The sequence below is a fragment of the Neolamprologus multifasciatus genome, chromosome 17 (assembly GCF_963576455.1).
Source record: "Neolamprologus multifasciatus chromosome 17, fNeoMul1.2, whole genome shotgun sequence".
Classification (NCBI taxonomy): Eukaryota; Metazoa; Chordata; class Actinopteri; order Cichliformes; family Cichlidae; genus Neolamprologus; species Neolamprologus multifasciatus.
The window spans coordinates 27,636,835-27,655,274 of NC_140455.1; the positions used below are offsets into that span (position 1 = coordinate 27,636,835).

An 18,440-nucleotide genomic window follows, 5' to 3' on the forward strand; every position below is an offset into this window, starting at 1 on the left:
CAGCAAATTGGCCCCTGCAGTGTCTGAAATCATACATGAATCATAAGCTGCAGGGGATCAACACCTCTTCTGAATTAATGCAAAAGTGCATAACGCACAACAAGACAAATAATGTAATCACACAGAATTTTAGAGACAAACATGTACGCGTAGGATCGAAGCTTTTATTCGCTTTCTCCTTGACACTGACTCCAGATAAGAGTTCCCGGTTGCCTGTAAAAAATGAGGCTATCTTTCTGTGCTTCTGATTTATATGCTGCCACATTCGCCACCAGTTGTTTATCAAAGTCCGATGCATTATCTGACTGTCCAGCTCTGAATGTGTGACCTTTACTGTGCTACATGTATGTAAGGGTTTTCTGTATGTGAGGATTAATGCGTCTGAAACTGCGCACATTACATACGCGTGCATGGGGGGGACATCTGACCGGTAGTGGGTGAGCATGTGCGTGCTCTGTGTTTGTTGGCTAAAGCAATCCAGTGGAGGCTTTAGTTTGAAATGTAAGATGACAGGCATTGAGAAAAATGTTAGATGTGTGATGAAAGAACGATGGCGTGGCCCTAAGCCTCCTGTCAGAGCTAACCTTTGGCGGGGCTTTGAACTGCTTTGTTGAAGCTGGTCACTCTGTGTTTGTCCAGGGTCCCTGCGGAATTGAGATGGGGCTGGGGTATCTCCGAATGGTGAATAGTTGATCTGACATGGCTGTGTGTACTATAAGGAACTGAGACCGCTGTTACTAATCTTCTCCGTCCCCTGCCTGAAATCTCTAAATCTTGGACTCCAAGTTTTGGGTCTTGGTGGTGGCATCTGTCAAAGATCAGAGAATGAAATATATTTCCACACATTTTTTATTTTTTGGTTCATAACTGAACGTACGCGTGTCTATGCCTGGGATGTTTGTTTTTCCCATATAATTGTATTCTTCCACTTCACTGTCACTCCTCTCTTCCCTAAGGCTACACGCTCGCTCCCTTCGTCTTTTGTTTATTTTTGTAGTTCTTTTGAATAAACCTTCTTTTTCTTTTTCTTTTTAAATTTAATCCAGTTGACAATAACAGCAGCTGCTGTCCTCACTTCGTCTTTCCACACACACACAAAAAGGTGGAATGAGGAGGAGTGAAGTAAAACTTGTTGAATACAAATGACTCGCTGTTTTCCTGCACAACACCGGTGTACTGTACTGCCTCGGTCAAGAAGACCAGATATGACAGCCCATCTTCTCCTCCGGGTAATGAGTGGGAACGTCGAACCCACTTATCCCTCTTTCAGCAACGTATTACAAATGAGGACTGTTTCTCATCAGTGAAAAACGGTCCTCATTTTATTTGTGTTTTGCCTAGATTTAAAAATTATATGATTTTCTCTTGTAACAGTAGTTGTGGACACAAAACTGAGAAGTTCCATGCAACCTAATGCAATCTAATAAAACAGTCCTGCAACAAGCCATTGCAGGACTATTGCGTTGTGCCTTTTCTTTATCTAACCGAAGAGAAGAAATCCAGGGGGTTCCCTAAAAATTCACCCTGCTGCTTCAAAATGTAAATAAGGTGCAGAGCCAGGTAGAGGCTTTCCATTTTCTCTGCAGTGCTTTTTTTGTTTGTTTAAGGAAATAATACTGATGTCCCAGAATTAATTAAGCAATAATTTATGGATATTTAATTGTGCCAAGCAGCACATTTAATTACTGAAAATGACAGGAATTAATTTACCTGACAAATAATTTCAAAGTGCTTTGGCTGTAGTCATAGATGTGTTTTTTTTCTTTCTGTAAAGTAGTCTGTGAGGTAAGGGAGTTTTGACCCCTCTGTCAGGTAAGGGTGAACCACCATTCTGTAGCTAGGCAACCCGGGCGCAAGGACAAGATGGTGGTCAGCTGAGGAGACAGAAGTCAATAACTGCTTTAAAAGCTCTTCTTTGGGCCTTAAGAGCTTCGCTTTGCTAGCTGTAAAAAGCACACACAATTTAAAAGACCTGTGTGGGCGCAGGAATGGACAGACGATGCACATACACACTTTTTAGTAGCTTATTTAGTGACTGTGCTGTACTGAAAGTGGTTGGCAAACCCACTCAATACTTCCATTGCCTTTCAGTGTATTTTCATGTATTTTAAGACATATAGACTTTAATGAAGGAAAAGAAATGAACTGATGTACAGCATTTATATTATTATGTAATTTATTTTATTTAATCTTGTTTCTTTTTAACATTTTAATATATGTATGTGTGTGTAACACTCATTTTTCTGCTAGTCTCCTTCTAAAAGTGTGTCTTAAGAAGGTCAGAAGGGTTACACATGCCCTGTCTTCTTTCTCTGACCCACTCATCCTTCTCTGCCTCCCACTTAATGTAGGAACAGTGTTTTCTGTCTTCATTTAAATCTGTTTTACTTTCACCCTCTTCGTTATTGTCTGCCTCCCTCACTCTCCAGTCTGTTATCCCTCACAGTTTTCTTGAATGCGCCTCAGTCTGTGTCCTTTCCTCTCTCTACTCATTCAATCTCTCATCCATGCTGATGGATTTCACTGCAGGGGGTCACTCAGGTCCGCTTTTAAAAAGCAGCAAGAGTGAAATGCGTGTCATTTTTCTCCTTAACTGGATCATTTGTATTTATTTACTCCTCTTATTACTGACGCCTGCCTTAACTAGAGAGAACATGAGGGCTTTTTAAGGGGGAACCGGCGTCCACCCTTTAACCCTATTAACCCCTGAGCGGATCCAAATGATGATAAATAGACAATGTAGTGATTGGGATTTCAGTCTGGTGGCAGCGGAGAGTAATCCATACTGTCGATGTTTATAACAAAAAAAATGGGTTAGACACGACGTAAGATGATTTCTGGCAACATGTAAAACTTAACGAAATTAGGCCATCAAAGACTTCTTCCTATTTATGGTCAAGGACTTTTTAATAATAACAGATTGTGTTTCAGGAGTTAAATGGAGGAAAAAAATCTTTACACTTGAAGGATATGGATTCGTCAGAATCAACAGTAGCAACTTGTTTGCAAAAGTGTTTTTTAGTCATTATTATCATTATTATTATTATTATTTTTGAAACTAGGCTAAATGTCATCAGTCCCAAAGCGTCAGAACTGTAATTTGTAGAAAATAGGAGACTCAACAAAGGTCTCCAGTCACACTTGAACTGTGGCTGTTACAGTTCACAGTATTTTAACCCCCAAATCAGTGGAGTGCGCTGAGTTGTTATCTTTTTCTAAAAATACACATTTATTGTTCATAAACTAACCGATTTTAAACAGATATTGCCAGTTTCTCAGTGTTTTTTATTCAGGCAAAGATGTTGGAAGCTACTGTTTGATTATAAAGAGCAGTGATTCAAAGCCAGAGGTACAAATATCCTCAGGGGTGAGTGAAAAGATTATCACAACGAATCTAAAAATTGACAGTTTAATTAGAAAATAAAGTTGGCACGAACAGGTTGGGGCTGAAAAGTTAATGAAAAGCAGTAGTTGATAAGTAAGGCATGAATGATTAAAAAAGTAGAGCCTGACAGATATAGGATTTTTAAGGCTGATAATGATGGTGATTTAAAAAATCGGATATATCAACCGATAGGTTGACACACATGAAATGTAAACGGATTTCCCTAACATTTGTTATATGTAGTTGCTTATTTATTCATTTATGCTGTCAAGCGGTGGGTAAATGTTGCGTTCCAACCATGTGTTTTGAACGGGGAATAGTGCCCCCTGGTGGAAAATACTGCAACATCAACACTCATAACATGATTGAAGGGTGTTTTTCCCCATTTCTTCTTTGCCTTTAAAAAAAATAAAAAAATAAAAAAAAAAATGTAACAGCTGCTGTAAATGCTGATACCAAATTATCGGCAAATAGCTAATATTGGCCAACATGTCAGTCAGGCTCCATAAAAAACAAATAAATACAACATAACAACAAAACAAAACGTATTGCTTACAGTGGTGGATTCTTAGCTCATTCCAAGCTGACCAAGCAGTTTAGTTTGATGAAGTATTATAAGAGTATCCGTGTTTGTATAATTGAGTATTGAATAATTTGAACACCAGAGGTTATGCTGATGACTTGAGTCCATCTGACATCTGGGGGGGGGGGGGGTGCCACTTGACAAACCTCTTCTGTACTCTGAGAAAGACATTCTGCAATTACTTTTTTCTGCCACTGACTGATTAGTACAAGTGTGCTTCACTACTTTCTGTTCCTTTCTGCCCGGTTTCAGCTATTATCATTACTCAGCTAGTGGTGCATTGCCTTTTATCCACTGTCAGTCTAAATTTAGCATGTTATAGGGAGAAAGTAGTGCTCTTATTGCTGTTAAAGAGAAAACTTCCACAGCAGTCTTCTCTTGTGATTTCGTGCAAGCAGTATTTTCTATTAGCAAACGATCACTGCTATCAACAGGAGTTAAAAGGGATCTCTTTCAGGCCTGCCTTCACCGTCCATCTGCATCCACGCATATCCCTTTGAGCTACTTTTCTAGTTTTTCTTGAAACTTGTAATGTTTCTGAAATTGTGACAGATGACTGTACCTGTTTGCACATGTATCACACACCTTGTTCGGCTATTGAAGCATGCTGCGTTGGTAACTGAGATCTATGAATGTCATTTTGTTGCATGGCTCTGCGACGTTACAACAGATGGTAGTCATGGTCAATATATGTTAGTTTGAAAAATGGACCGTTTCTGTTCCTCGTACTCTCTATTGGCTTTACACATGCATATTGTATGAAAATCCAGACATCGATCTCCATACATCCCCAGCTTCCAGTCAATATGTTCTTTGCAGAATGTAGACTCAGCCATAAATCCATCAGAATATGCCCCCTCCATGCAAATGTGCTGACTTGGGTAGTGCGAGGCGTGAAAGAGGGGATTATAATAAAATGATACACACCTTAAAGAGGGAGATGGACAGTGAGAGTGGGCATGTGATATGATCTGCTTTGTTACATGTTAAGTGGAACACATCGAGACTCTCATATTATTTCAGTATTTTTTCTTCTCTCCTAAGGTGTTACTTTACATATGTGTATGAGGAGATGGCTCTTCTTTCCTTGAACTACCATTATTTCTCTGTAAATGCTATTTGCATTTTGTTTCTGTCCAGTGTCACACAGCTAGGAAATTCTAATATAACAACCCAAGCTGGCTTCATTCTTCGTTTCACTCTTGCTTCTATCAGTGGATCAAGGCAATAGGGACTTGGATTATATGTGTGTGTGTGTGTGTGTGTGTGTGTGTGTGTGTGTGTGTGTGTGTATGTTGGGGGCAGGGCTGAATAAGGAGTTGTTATAGAGACCTTTAGTGCTACTGATGCCTTGAGTCAAGACCCATATATGACTGTTTAGATTTACTGTCTCTGGAGCACAGGAGTGCAGACTTACAATCACAAACAGAGTGCAAATAATAGCCATCTGCATTTGGCTAGATATCCCGTAGAGACCTGGAGACTGAGGAGGAGAATAAAGGAGAGAGGCATAAAAGGAAGATATAGATGAAGATATAGTGAAAACGGAAGAACGAGGGAGAGTAAAAGACTTTGGGACATTTATTGGCAGTCTAGTTTTGTATCTGTTGATATTTAAGCATGCATTAAACGTAGTTATTCATGGTGAGAGATGACCAAATGGTAGTACACTAGGTTAACTATGAAGGCTAATAAACCTAGATTAGTGGATACCAAATGGTACATGTCCCTGTATACCCTGAGAGTTTATGTTACTATAGGGTATTTTTGCTAAACACGTGCTAAAAATTATGAGTTAATTTACGGTGTCATTTCTTCTCCATACAAATTATATTAGCTAAAAAAAAACCTTTAAAAAACAAATGAAATTGCTGTCTGTTTGGCCAGTTGCCTGATTGATAGCAAAGGTATTAATAAAATTTATGAAAAATAAATCACCACAACTAAACATAAGCGCAGACAATCCCCCATCTAAAGAGAAAAAACTGCCAGTACACAACATTGCAAGTTACCGGTCTTTTTGTTTCAGATGGACTGGGAGGCATCAACAGCTCTCAAACTGAGTGAGTCAGTATGAAGAAGCTGGCTTATGCTAACACTGTGCTGAGCTAAAGAGGCACTAAGGATGAAACTGAACATCCAATCTGAGGGAAACTTGGTTGACCTTAAAAAGGCACTGGATCTTAAGTAGCAGCAGGTATTTTGGTTTGAAAAGTTTGAAAACCAGATAGGCTCACAAGATTAATCTAGAGGGTACGTGTGCCTGAACATTACTGTTGGCTGCCCCTCCCCAGGATCTAGACACACATAGAAATCAAACATTCAGATGCTTGCTTTCTGTCTCTTTGCTCCAATTGCTTTTCGTTGGCTGCTTTTCATCTGATGTGTATCTGGCTGCAGCTACATGTGGCACTGAAATAGAAAAATTGCTATCAGCACTATGCACTTGTCGCTGAAAATTTGTTCCAGCTATATGAAAGAAACAATAAATATATGTGATAAAATGTCTCACGTAGGGTAAAGTTAATACAGATGGTTCTTTTCTAAAGGATAATAACCAAAGCAGAAATTGCTTTTTTAATATACCTTAAACAAGAAAGGAAAGTTTTGAAACTAGATGCAGACAGTGAGCTTTAACATTTTTTGCCCATTAGGTTTGAAACTTTAGCACCAACATTTTCTCTAAGTTTTGCTTTTCTTCTGTGAAATTCTTTTCATCTTTCACAAATATAAGGGGTCAGAGGTAGAAATAAGAAAAGTTTTGAAATTACTGGCCAAAACAACCAATACGAGTCCTCTGAAATGATCAAAATGATTCACAGCATGCTAACCAAAACAGAAATTATACATTCAGAGCAAACCAGCAATGGAAAAAATACCCACATGCCTCTGGCCTTCAGCCCTTTTTTCATTTCCATTCTACCATTTTAAAACAATTAAAAAATGGTTTGCTTTGGGTATTTGATACAGTGTCCTTGTTTACAAATGCCTTGCTCCTCAGGTTACACAGGAACTGGATGATTCATAGTTGTTTTTCGCTATTTTTTTTTTAATGATACCCTGAGATTTCCACAGTGGAGGAATTTACTTTACAGCATTTGACTCCTGATACTTTGAACTATCTGCTCGTGACTTCAACATGCCGAACCTAATGTTTTGCTTGATTTGTAGGGTATTTGATGTGGTTATTTAGTGAGGAATTTTGTTGCCAGCTGTATTTAAATACAAGCTGCAAATCAAGCTCGCCTGTGACTGTGTATGAAAACTTGTGTACTTCCATAACAAGGCAGAAAATAATTTGATAATGTGAGGACATTAACTGAGAAATAGAAGGCTTCTCTTTTCTGTTAGGTTCTCAAAATCGTATAGTGAGGAGAGAGAGTAGTTCTACACGACTACTGTGAAAAATACAGGAATTACTTGGGGTCTTGATTTTATACAATTTTGAAACCTATATTCATTTTTTTCCTCATAAACACAAACCAAAAAATTATAAAGCCCCTTTTCTTCAAATTCATTAGAATAAATCCCCCCCCTCCCCCACAAAATATAGGCATTCACACACTTTACTCAGTATTTAAGCACCTTTGATAGTGATCACAGTTTTGAGTCTACCTGGGAATGATACAAAAAGCATTGCATGCCTGGATTTGGAGATAATCTGCCATTCGTCTCTGCACATCCTCTCAAGCTTTGCGATGCTGGATGTAGACTGTGGATGGACAGCCAAGTTCGGTGCTCTCCGGGGATATTGAATGGGTTCAAGTCAGGGATCTAATTGGGCCAAGTGGATTTGTGCACAGGGTCATTGTCCTGTTAGAAGGTGAACCTTTGACCCAGTCTGAGGTCCTAGGCACTCCTAAGCTGATTCTCATTAGGTTTATTTTTATACTTTCCCTTCTTCAGCTTTTCTTCAAGCCTGATCAGTCTCTAATTCTGAAAAACACCCCCACACCATGACACAAGTGCATTTATGGTTTGATTTGGGATTGTATCATTCAGGTGATTAGCAGTGCCGCTTTTCCACCAGATTTGACATTTTGATTTGAGGCTACCAGTTCTCTCGCTGTTTAATCAAATCATGACTCTGAGATTTTTTTAGGCGCTTTTCCTACAATCCAGCAGGCCCACATCTGTCTTTCATTGAGCAGAGGCTTCTGACTTGCTACTCTGCCATAAAGCCCAGCTTGGCGAAGTTCTCCAGTGATGGTTATGCTCATGAAAGTTCCTTGTAGAGTCCCATCTTCCCAGTTAATCACTTGAGTTCCGCCAGAGTGACACTTCTTGATAGGTTCTTAATGATCTCTCTTAAGAAGGACCTAACTCAAGGCATTCCTTTGAGGAATTAAGGAGTAGCAGGGCTCGCAAAATCGCTAGCCCGACGTCCCGGGGCTAGCGATTTTTCCAATCGGGCTACCAAAATCTATCTCAGCCCTGCCCGTCGGGCTATCATAGGAAAATATATGTCAGTGCTTTTGTATTCTTTCAAAAATGTAGCTGGGTAATTATGTCATTGGCATCGATGAGCCACTGTCAATATTTGACATATTGAAATCGCGTTTGAATTTGCGCTTGTTTTTTGCTTTCACTTTGCGATCGCGCGGACGGTGTGTAGAGAGCGGCAGTACTGATTGGTGAGTGACGATTAATTGCGCACCAATTCCTCTGACATCGTCTTATCAGTCGTTAGCTTACTATTCAAACGCGACAAGTGAAATCTCCCACAGCAAGCTTAAACATGTGAGAGGTTGATTGCACAGAGAATCGCTGATCGTTATGTAAGTACGTGTGTAAAAGCAGCAGGATTTAAGCTGGTATTTTAGTTCTGCTCAGCCAAATAAGACGGGTCAGGGTGAAGAAGGGACAGCCAAAGAAAAGCCTACCACAAGACGGAAAAGTTATAACAAATCAGACTATGAGGCAAAAAAAAGCGCAGCTTTTTTATACAGTTGTTGTGATTTGTATTTTAACAATTTTTTGATAAATTTTTGTTTCCGTTACAATATTATAATTTAATTTATAATATTGTAACGGAAACAAAACGCAAAAAAAAATTGCTCTCTTTTTTATTCGGGCTACTTAAATTTATTTTGGGCTACCAAAAACTGAAGAGTACCGGCCCAAAGGGCTACCAGGGATTTAGAAATTTTGCAAGCCTTGAGTAGGACTGCTCTTGGAAACCTTTTCTAGAATCTGTTTTTTTAGGCAAATCTGTCTTTGAGATCTGCAGGCATTTCCTTCAATCCTGTAGCTTAGATCACGCCTTTCAATTATAACCACTTTCTACAAGATATAGAAATATCTTGAAGATGATCGCGGAAAATGGGAGGAACCTAAGCTATAGTTCAAGTCTCATAATAAATAGTCTGAGTGCTTTCAAAGTGATATTTTATCTTATCAGTTTTGGTTAAATTTCCTCATTAAGAATACTGAATGCATATTTATGAGGGGAAAAATGAATTTAATGGTTATTAGTGTAAGACTGACTCCGTATGAAAAATACAAAGTGGTCTGAATATTTTCGTGTTGCACTGTTTCATACAGGTCTCACACATACAAAGAAAGAGTGGCCTTATAATGGTTCTGGCAGTTTTTGCATCTGCTCACCTTGCTGCATAGCACTACAGCAGTTATATATTACCAAATGATATGAGGGCATTTAATGTAAAATTGAAGAGGAGGGAGGAACGGCTTTAGTGTCCCCTTATAGGCTCTGTGTGGTTAGCAGCAGGAACTTAATGTTAATCTTAATGATAGATGATAGAGGATGCAGCGTGCCGCCACAGAGTGTGTGTGACAGTGTTATTGTCTCTATGATTAACTCAACCACTGTCTCAGTCCCTTCCTCTCAGAGAGAATCAGAGAGCAAGCAAAATAGACGTACCACTATTTAGTTTCTCATCAAGCTCTTCTGCTATATTCTCCCTCCTTTCCTCTGCTGTCCTTTCTCGCTCTCTCTCAGAGGCCATTACTGGTGATAAACACTGTGGTTTGTATCAGCAGGATGCACCTGGCATTAAAGCGAATGCTTAAGAAAGTAATTAGTGGGTGTATGTGGCTGCTCTAGTCCCTGTAGATGCCCATAGGCGGTGTAATAAATGAGCACCAGGATCCATAGGAATAGGATGGCAGCGATTTCTGCTAGCACTGCTGTCATCGTTCAATACCCTGACGCAGAGCAATGGCCTTGTCATGCCTGCTAGCAAATGACTGAATTTCTCCCTGATGGATCCACAAATGCAGAAGCTTCTCTACACCCGACGGTTTAATGTTCCAGTCTGCACTGAAAGTGGTAAATGTCATGTATCTTTGAGTGTATGGACCTATAGTATGCTTGTATAAAGCAAAATGTAAAAAGTTCTTCCACCTTTTGGGAAAGATCAGTGCCACCTATGTGACTACATTCTTGATATATTAAGTATAACTAGCAGAAAGTGATGTTGGCTCTCAAAGGCTGAAAATGGGTTGAGCCACACCATGAAAAGCCACGGTCAGTCAAGATGCTCTGTCTCTCAGTGAGTTATTTCCAATTACTTCTTTAAAACTGTTTATCTTAGCAAGTAGGCACAGTACTGGACAATAAATAAAGTGTATTGATTATTCACACTCACGTTGACATTGTTGAATGTGTGGAGACCACTTCTCATCTCGTCACAAATTGTCATTGACCTGAACCGACAAGGACTAAAGATTTTCCTGGCACTCCTAACGAATATGACCATGCGGAGATGCACATATGTAGACATCGGTACTTCAACAGCATTCCTGCTGCATTGAACGCTGGGTAATGACCCATGCGTCCAATCCTCTGCTCTGTATCCAACAGTAGATTTCTCTCTCTAGGGGGCAAATCGTACATCTGATTCTGACTACAGGGGCTCGGATTCACCCCTCCCAATATTCCTCTGAGATCTCCAGAGTTGCTGACGGGCAAAATCTCTTTGTATTTCACACCCATGCAAGGCATGTTTAGTGAGGCAGATGGAGTGTCCTGGGCACTGATGTGAGCAAAACGATGACACCACCATTAGCATAATAGCCCTAGCTTGTGCTTGTGTCGTCATTATGGATTTTTACGAGGTGTGCGAAGAGACAGACAAAAGCAGTTAACACTGGGCAAGGCACCAGCACTGATAGGATGTCCCACTGCTTAGATTGGCTGAATGCTCCGACTCTTGCATGCATCTGTCGAAAAAAGTCCCATTTAAATGCACTGAAGTTAGGTGTAGCATCAATCACAACAAGGTAAGAGGGCAACACTAAAACTCTCATAGACCTCAAGGACAAATTTGTACTTGCTAATTTGAAATGATGTGTAGCTTACAAGTGACAACAAACTCTTTGTGGATGCGAAAAGATATAATTTTCCATTGGAAGCAGTTAGCTTTCTGATTTTTTTTAAGGATTAACTCATTATGAATCCATAGATAGATCCAGCAGATCCCTAAAATATGGCAGAGTGCTCAATAGATTCCTCTGTGGACCTTTTATTTTGTCTTATTATTAAAAAACACTTGAAAAGTAAAGGCAATAAATACACACGGTAATGAGGCTAGAGGAAAATAGGTAGGAAACACAGCAGGAACAAATCAGAGATAATGAGACAGGGGAAGATGAGGCACATGAAACAAGCAATTATCAAAATAAAACAGGAAGTAACTAACAAGGAAACAACTACCAGAGACTAAAACTAAAACTCCAGGACTCAAAATATACAAAAGTACAAAAGCTGAGTGTAAGAACTAAAATTAGGCTTACTGACATACTAAGAAAAGAAGAGACTCAAAACTGAGATTATAAACAAAGCAGAGAATAATTAATTAATAATAAACCAAAATTTGAGTCCAATGACAAACTCTGAGTCAGAGACCCACACCACAACCAATATACCACATGTAATTGCTCATGAATGTTTAAATTAACCTGAAGCTCACTGACTTGTGGAGTCTCTCCAGACAGTAACAGATCCCCCCATTCAGGGGATTAAACTGTCACTGGATTGCCCGATTTAAAAAAACAAGCAAAAAAAAAACCCTCTGGCCTCTCTGTTGGTACTTATGTTGTACAAATTGTTGTACACATTGGCATGGTCTTCACACCATGCTCTGAGGGCTGAACTGCACTTTGACCTTTTCTCCCAGCAGATACAGTAATTTTGATTCTTGCTTCAGGTGTTTTGGACTGGAACAATGGTAATAATAGAAAAGGCAAGGGTTTATTCAGCACTGCAGATTGTAGTATAGCTCAGTGTGCTCTAATAACAGTATGAACTCTCTGGAGGTAAAAACGCTCAGTTTCCTCACTCGTAATATATATTTAATACTCTTCTTTTGTTCTGAAGTTTTCTATGTCGCGTCACACATTTCGTGAACTCCTCTGGATTGCCCGTGTTAATGCTTTATATATTTATTCATTTTTTTCTTTTCACCTTTATCTTTTTCAACTTCTCTTGCGAGTTGATCCTTTCCTGTAACTCTCATCACTTGGACTGTTCCTTCCTCCCATCCTGTCTAACACCGTATTTTCCCCTATTTACACACTATTCTGTTCCCCTTTTCACCCCTGCAGGAGGTATGAGGCGTATCCGGTGTGTGCAGACCTGCAGGAACAAATCCTCACATGCTACAAAGAGAATGTGGGGAAAACCCTTCACTGCTCCAACATAGCAGCCCGTTATCTGCAGTGTGTCAACGATGCCAAACAGGTGGGTATTTGTCCGAGCTGTTTTCATTCAAACAGGACTTGTTATACTTGTTAATTCTCAATTTACTCATGAAATTAATTAGGCCACTCATGTTATACAATTGTAATTAGGGGAAAAAAGCTGTACGCTTCAACCTTTATGTACTCAGTAGGGTTGAATACTAATTATTGTTATTGTAAGTATTTTAATTGCAACTGTGTTTATTTCATGCTTGATAAAAAAAAAAAAAAGACATTTCTTGGTTTGCAGTTGGATTGTTATATAAAACATCCACAATAACTTTTCTTTCTCTTTGAAAAGAATGACAAGTTTGTGCGTGCACCCTCACAAGCAGATAATAAGTAAGTTGTTGAGCTTCCTAGCCTGATAGCGTAGAGGAAGTGGAAGCTTTGTGTGGATTACAAATGAGCCTACAGCTTACGTCATTTAGCTCGTAGATGTGTATAGTAGCTACACCCCAGTGGTCATTCCCCTTTTCTAAATTAAATCATATGATGAAACACACTGGCATCCATTTACATATGCTGGCTCCTTGCTTTTAGACAGTAGAATATGATTTCCACCAGGCTACTGGCGCCTGAATAAAGCTCAGTCCAGATAGCCAGTTTAAACCTCACGGCCTATTTCCATAATACCTGCTGACACAGGCATTCCCCCCAACTGTGTATGTGTGCGTTTTAATGCAATAAGACCAAGGGAGTAGCTTCTGCTTAGTTGAATACCTTTGTCCTCTCCGTGCTCTCTTTTCTTTCATTGAGAAGTGTGAATGTTTTTTTGCCCTCTGTCTTGTGCAGTCAAAGTCTGTATGCTAATAGTAATGTCACTCAGGTTGATATTAACTTGATTCCCCGCTCTCACTTTGCAATATGTAACATCCATTGCCCCCCCAAAAAGACTAAATTTGCATTCATAGAGCTTTTCTATTAGATTTTTTTGCAATTGCATTGTTTTCCCGGAAATGGGGAAAAGTGAGTTTTGTGTCTCTCGCTCACTCTCGTGGGTATTAATATTAGATCTAAAAGTCAGATGCAGGCAGATTTTTAAGCTATATGTCATGTAAATTGCCGAATGTTTTATTCATCGCACAAACATGGATGCGTACGTGTGTTTAAGTCGAGGCTACATGTAGCCTCGTCAAGATTCAGCGAGGGTATGTTCACATTGCGAATGCTGTTATGATCTTGTAAATTGTTTGCAAGCGAACACGATATGGTAATCCGCTTGTGTTTATCACCTTGCAGCAATCACAGCGCACTCCTGTTCGTCTTTGCTTATCTTATTGCTAAGACTTACTTTTAAAGTCATTAGGTGCAAAAGAAACAGTTCTGTGATAAGGCTTTAAAGGAAATAATATGCAGAATTACACAGCCGACAAAATCGAGGGGAGGGAGGAACGAAGTGGGATTGATATGAGCTGATGCAGCTTCATGATTAGGATGTTTACACAGCTTTATCAGAACCGAGCAGGAAGCTCTTCTACAAACAAATGTCAAAGGACATGACTTTGACCTCTGGAGGTCACAAGATCCAAGCGTGCCCTCTAACAGACGTCTCTCATCCTTTTGCCCTCTCTCCGTCAAAGACACTCGATAGCATAGCTCAGACGGTTTTCACATGACAAAATCCCTCTCCCCTTCCTCGTCCTTTCCCTTCAGATCCGCAATTCCACCTTTAACTGCAGCGCCATGGGTGTAGATAGTGATGTAGCAGATGCCATCTTAGCAAGGATAAAAACAAAATCTGTCAAATTTTAGTTTTTGCAATATTGACCCCTCGTCTGGAGCCAGCCGAGACGGAGGCATTGTCAGCTGCCCAGCCTTTGTCACTGATAATTAGCGTTTTTATCGCCACAGTCAGTGATAACATTTAGACCCACGTTCGTTGTCTTTTGTGCCCTCTGCGCCCCGCCACCATCTCTCCTCCACTTCCTCCATCCACTATCCCTTCATCCCTAGTCACATTTCTAATGCATTCAGCACTTAACAGGTCTGATAGCAACCAGTGAGAAAGAGGCAGTCGAAGGACAGATAAAGTCTCCTTCCTTCTCCCTCTCTCTATGAACAGGAGTTTATCATCGAGTCCGATCTCTCCATCCGCTGCCTTCCTTCTCATTCCATATTCTCGCTGCATCACTGCCTTTTGCTCCCTATCTTTTCGTTCGGCACTTCATTTTTTAGACTGACCCTTCCATCTCCTTTTTGCTCTCAATGGGTAAGCTCAGCTGCTGTTTGTGGTTTCCAACTGTGCTGTGTTTTCTTATCCTTATATTAAAGGGAATGGAATGAAAAGTGGCTTCCTTATTATACAAAACATTTCAGTCAAATGCTCTTAAGTACTCTTATAATTTAATTTGTCAACTCTTCGCTGTTACCTCTTGACATAGCACATGTTTTTGCTCTTAATTTAAAAGATTCTTAAGAATAAAGGCTAATGCCTGCCCCGCTGTCTCATTGTTTTGTAATTCCAGTGCTAAAATGTAGTGAACGAGCAGGGATCTGTGGCAGAATTCACATTTTGACTTCCCTCACATGCACACTTTAATTTCACCATATACCTCAAATGTGTGCAGAAAGCATGCATCAATTGATGTGTGATGAAAGGGAAAGGTATCTCCACCTACACTTTAGAGTCCAAACAGCCTGCCGTGTCTAAGCGTGACCGTCAGGTTGTGACCAACATTCACAGCGTTGTGTTGAATTTGAATTCATCCCCCAGGGTGAGACTATCGACACTGAGTTTTACTGTAACACTCTGGGGCATCTGAGGGAGGAACATTTGGTGCAAATAACTGAACTGTGACCATGTCATTATGCACTGAAAATGCAGGAGCTTTTTGGCAACACCAACACAGTCATCACACCCTATTCGCCAAACTTGCCAGATTTGGCTCCTGCGAGTTTGTCCCCTCTTTCTCAAAATCAAGCTGAAGTGTCTTCCAGTGGATGAGGGCCAGCACGCATAACAAATGTGCATGTGCAGCTCATCAGAATCGGACTTCCTAAAGAGTGATCTAAAAATGAGAGCGGCATAGAGTTGCAAAAGGAATGATGTTGATGGGGCTGGCGACAGATTTAAATCAGATGATTGGGATTTCTGTGACTGTTAACACAGCAGGAAGCACTTGTTGTGAGTCATTGTAACTGAGGCTGAATAAATAGTACAGAATAAATAGCACTGAATGTATCTGATTTTAATTTATGTAGATCTATTCTTTCATGGTTGATAAATAATCAATTGAAAGCTACACTGTATAGTGTTCCTGTATAAAAGTATCCTTTTCACTCTCTGTTTAAACATCACTTACACCTAGAAACAAAGTAATGTAAGGCCTTACTGTACTAAATGTATTAATTACATCTCTCTTCACTTATCCCAAAACGGTAATGGCAGATAGCTTCCTCCCTGAGTTTGGTTCTGCCAGAGGTTTCTTCTTGTCAAAAGGGAGTTTTTCCTTTCCACTGTCCCCAAGTACTTGCTCATAGGGGGATCGTCTGATTGTTTGGGTCTTGTCTTTATTATTGTAGGGTCTTTACCGTACAATATAAAGCACCTTGGGGTGACCGTTGTTGTGATTTTGTGCTATATTTATAGAACAGAATTGAATTGAAAAGTACTGGGTCCCTACATCTCACACTACAGGAGCTGCTCAGCCATAGAAACCAATGGCCTGAAGCTCCCAGCACACAGTTTTCGTGCTGATGTTAATACATGGTCTGGCTGTGGCTCTAAACACTTCCACTTTTCACTTACAGTTGACCGTGAAATATCTAGAAGGGGAAGAAATTTCACGCACCAACATGTTGCAACAGTGGCAAACTATTACAATAATAGACTTCAGTGAGCTCTTTAGGACGTACTGCAAAGCACTGCAAAGATTAAGGCCATGTCCACGCTAATAGGTTTTTGTTTGTTTTTTCTCTCCGTCTTGGCCTTCCGTCCACACTGAGACTGCGTTTCCGGTCAAGGAAAACAGAGCGTTTTGAAAACGCTCTCCAAAGTGGATACATTTAAAAACGCAGTTTTGGCATCGCAGTATGGCCAGCGAACCCTTTTCAAAAACAATGACACATTTTAGTCATGTGATGCAGTCATGTGACCAATTAACCTAAGATAGCGGAGGGCATTACACAGCAGTTGTTTTGTTTGCTCTCAATTTTGACAGCCCTATTAAAGATCATTTGCTTGTTGTAATAAACTGGAACCATCGTGTGGTTGTTTTCTGCTTTTTGTCGTAACATGGATGATGCAGGCGTGCTAGAAGCAGCTTCATTTATCGGTAATCATTTTATGGTTAGATCGATAGTGTGGAAAATAAACTGGGATTCTTTTGGGACACACAACCATGGATCCACAACAGTTATTAAGTTAGTCGGTGAGGAAGAAAATATATTTTCTTTATTTTGTTCTGTCTACTTGATTCCCCTCTTAAGTCCCTTGTTTCTTCTTCCTCCCCCCTCCTTACTCGTCTTCTCTTGGGCAGATTTCATCCAGTGGCATCTGCAGCAATAGGCCGGTTCAAATGGTTATTGACAGGGAGTACTGGGGATTTGTGGTTGCACTTATCACTAACATGGAATCCAGTGCCCTTGGGTCCTTTCTCTGCTTCTCAACCTCACTTCATCCTCTTGTCCTTTATTGTACTCTCAGGCTCTCCTCCTGTTGTCTCATCTCTCGTGTGCGAAATAATATTCTGTTGTTTTTTTTCTCTTTTTGCTACTTCGACTTTTCCATCTCTCTAATGCTCTTTTCTTTTCTGTTTTCGTCTCCAGAACAAGTTGAAGACTGGGGGATAAAGAACAGAGGGCGAGAGAGAAGGAGCAATGAAGAGTTTATTGTGGGGGATTTCTGATTATTGAGCGACTGACAGACTAAACCAGAGTGGAGGAAGAGGGGGATGAGTCAGCACCGAGAAACACACCCTCAAAAACCCAATAGAGAACCAACCCAGAAAGGAACCAGATTAGAGGCACCGAGCACAGCACCTTCAGAGAAAAACACCTTTTCCCTTCAATACTTACGTCTTCAGCACCTGTTTTACCCTGTGTCTTTCTCTCCTGTGAGCGTGTAACAGAGGAGCAGTGACACTGTCCTACATTTTGGAGAAACATCAGGTACCAGCAGGGATCAGACGGCCTGAGCTTGGCCCTCTAAAAAGGGATAATGATTAACCAGCACTGCCTCAAGAAACCAGTCACCTCTGTCCCTTGGACCCTTCTCCACGCTCTCCTGCTTGGAAAAATAATAAAATCTATTTTATTGATAAGTCAAATCTATTTTGTTGTTGTTGTTTTCTTGCTCCTAATGCATCGTTGTGTACACAAATGCATGTCTGTTTGCATCCGTTCACTTTGTGTGATTATTAATAATGAAACCATCTGTGTGTTGAGTATTCATCTAGACCAACACTTGTGACAATGTCTGAGCAGGAAATAAAAAGACAAAATAAAGCAGAAGCTGTCGCTGAACTTTTCTCCATAAATATTCAGTTTCCACCATCTCGTGTGTGTGTGTGTGTGTTTTATGATAATTACTGTAAGCATTACCCATTTTTGATGGATCCGTGGCCCTTGTGTTGCCACAGCATTTTTTGCCAAATGGAGTGAATGAGCCCAGGAGAGACAGACTGAAGCACAGGGGAAGAATTTGTCCCAGATGTTGCGCTTCATCATCTATATTTCTCTTTATTCTTCTTTTTCTTTTTCTTTTTTAAATATAGCTTGTTGTATGAATCCACTGTGCTCTAGCTATTTGGGGAAAAAAACAAACAA

General features: G+C 40.1%; 1 protein-coding gene across 5 annotated transcripts in view; it reads left to right on the plus strand.

Annotated features, from left to right (window-relative positions):
- chchd3a (coiled-coil-helix-coiled-coil-helix domain containing 3a) overlaps positions 1-18,119 on the plus strand; it is an 82,151-nt gene extending 64,032 nt beyond the window's left edge. For 3 of the 5 annotated variants that reach the window (XM_085137506.1, XM_085137507.1, XM_085137511.1), the window contains 3 exons: positions 12,537-12,672; positions 12,973-13,013; positions 17,442-18,119. In XM_085137506.1, coding sequence (XP_084993632.1) covers positions 12,537-12,672; positions 12,973-13,013; positions 17,442-17,451 — 187 coding nt within the window. In that variant the 3' untranslated portion in view covers positions 17,452-18,119. The remainder of the gene's footprint in view (positions 1-12,536; positions 12,673-12,972; positions 13,014-17,441) is intronic. The other 2 variants (XM_085137508.1, XM_085137509.1) reach the window with 1 other exon arrangement.
- The last annotated feature ends 321 nt before the right edge of the window (positions 18,120-18,440 follow it).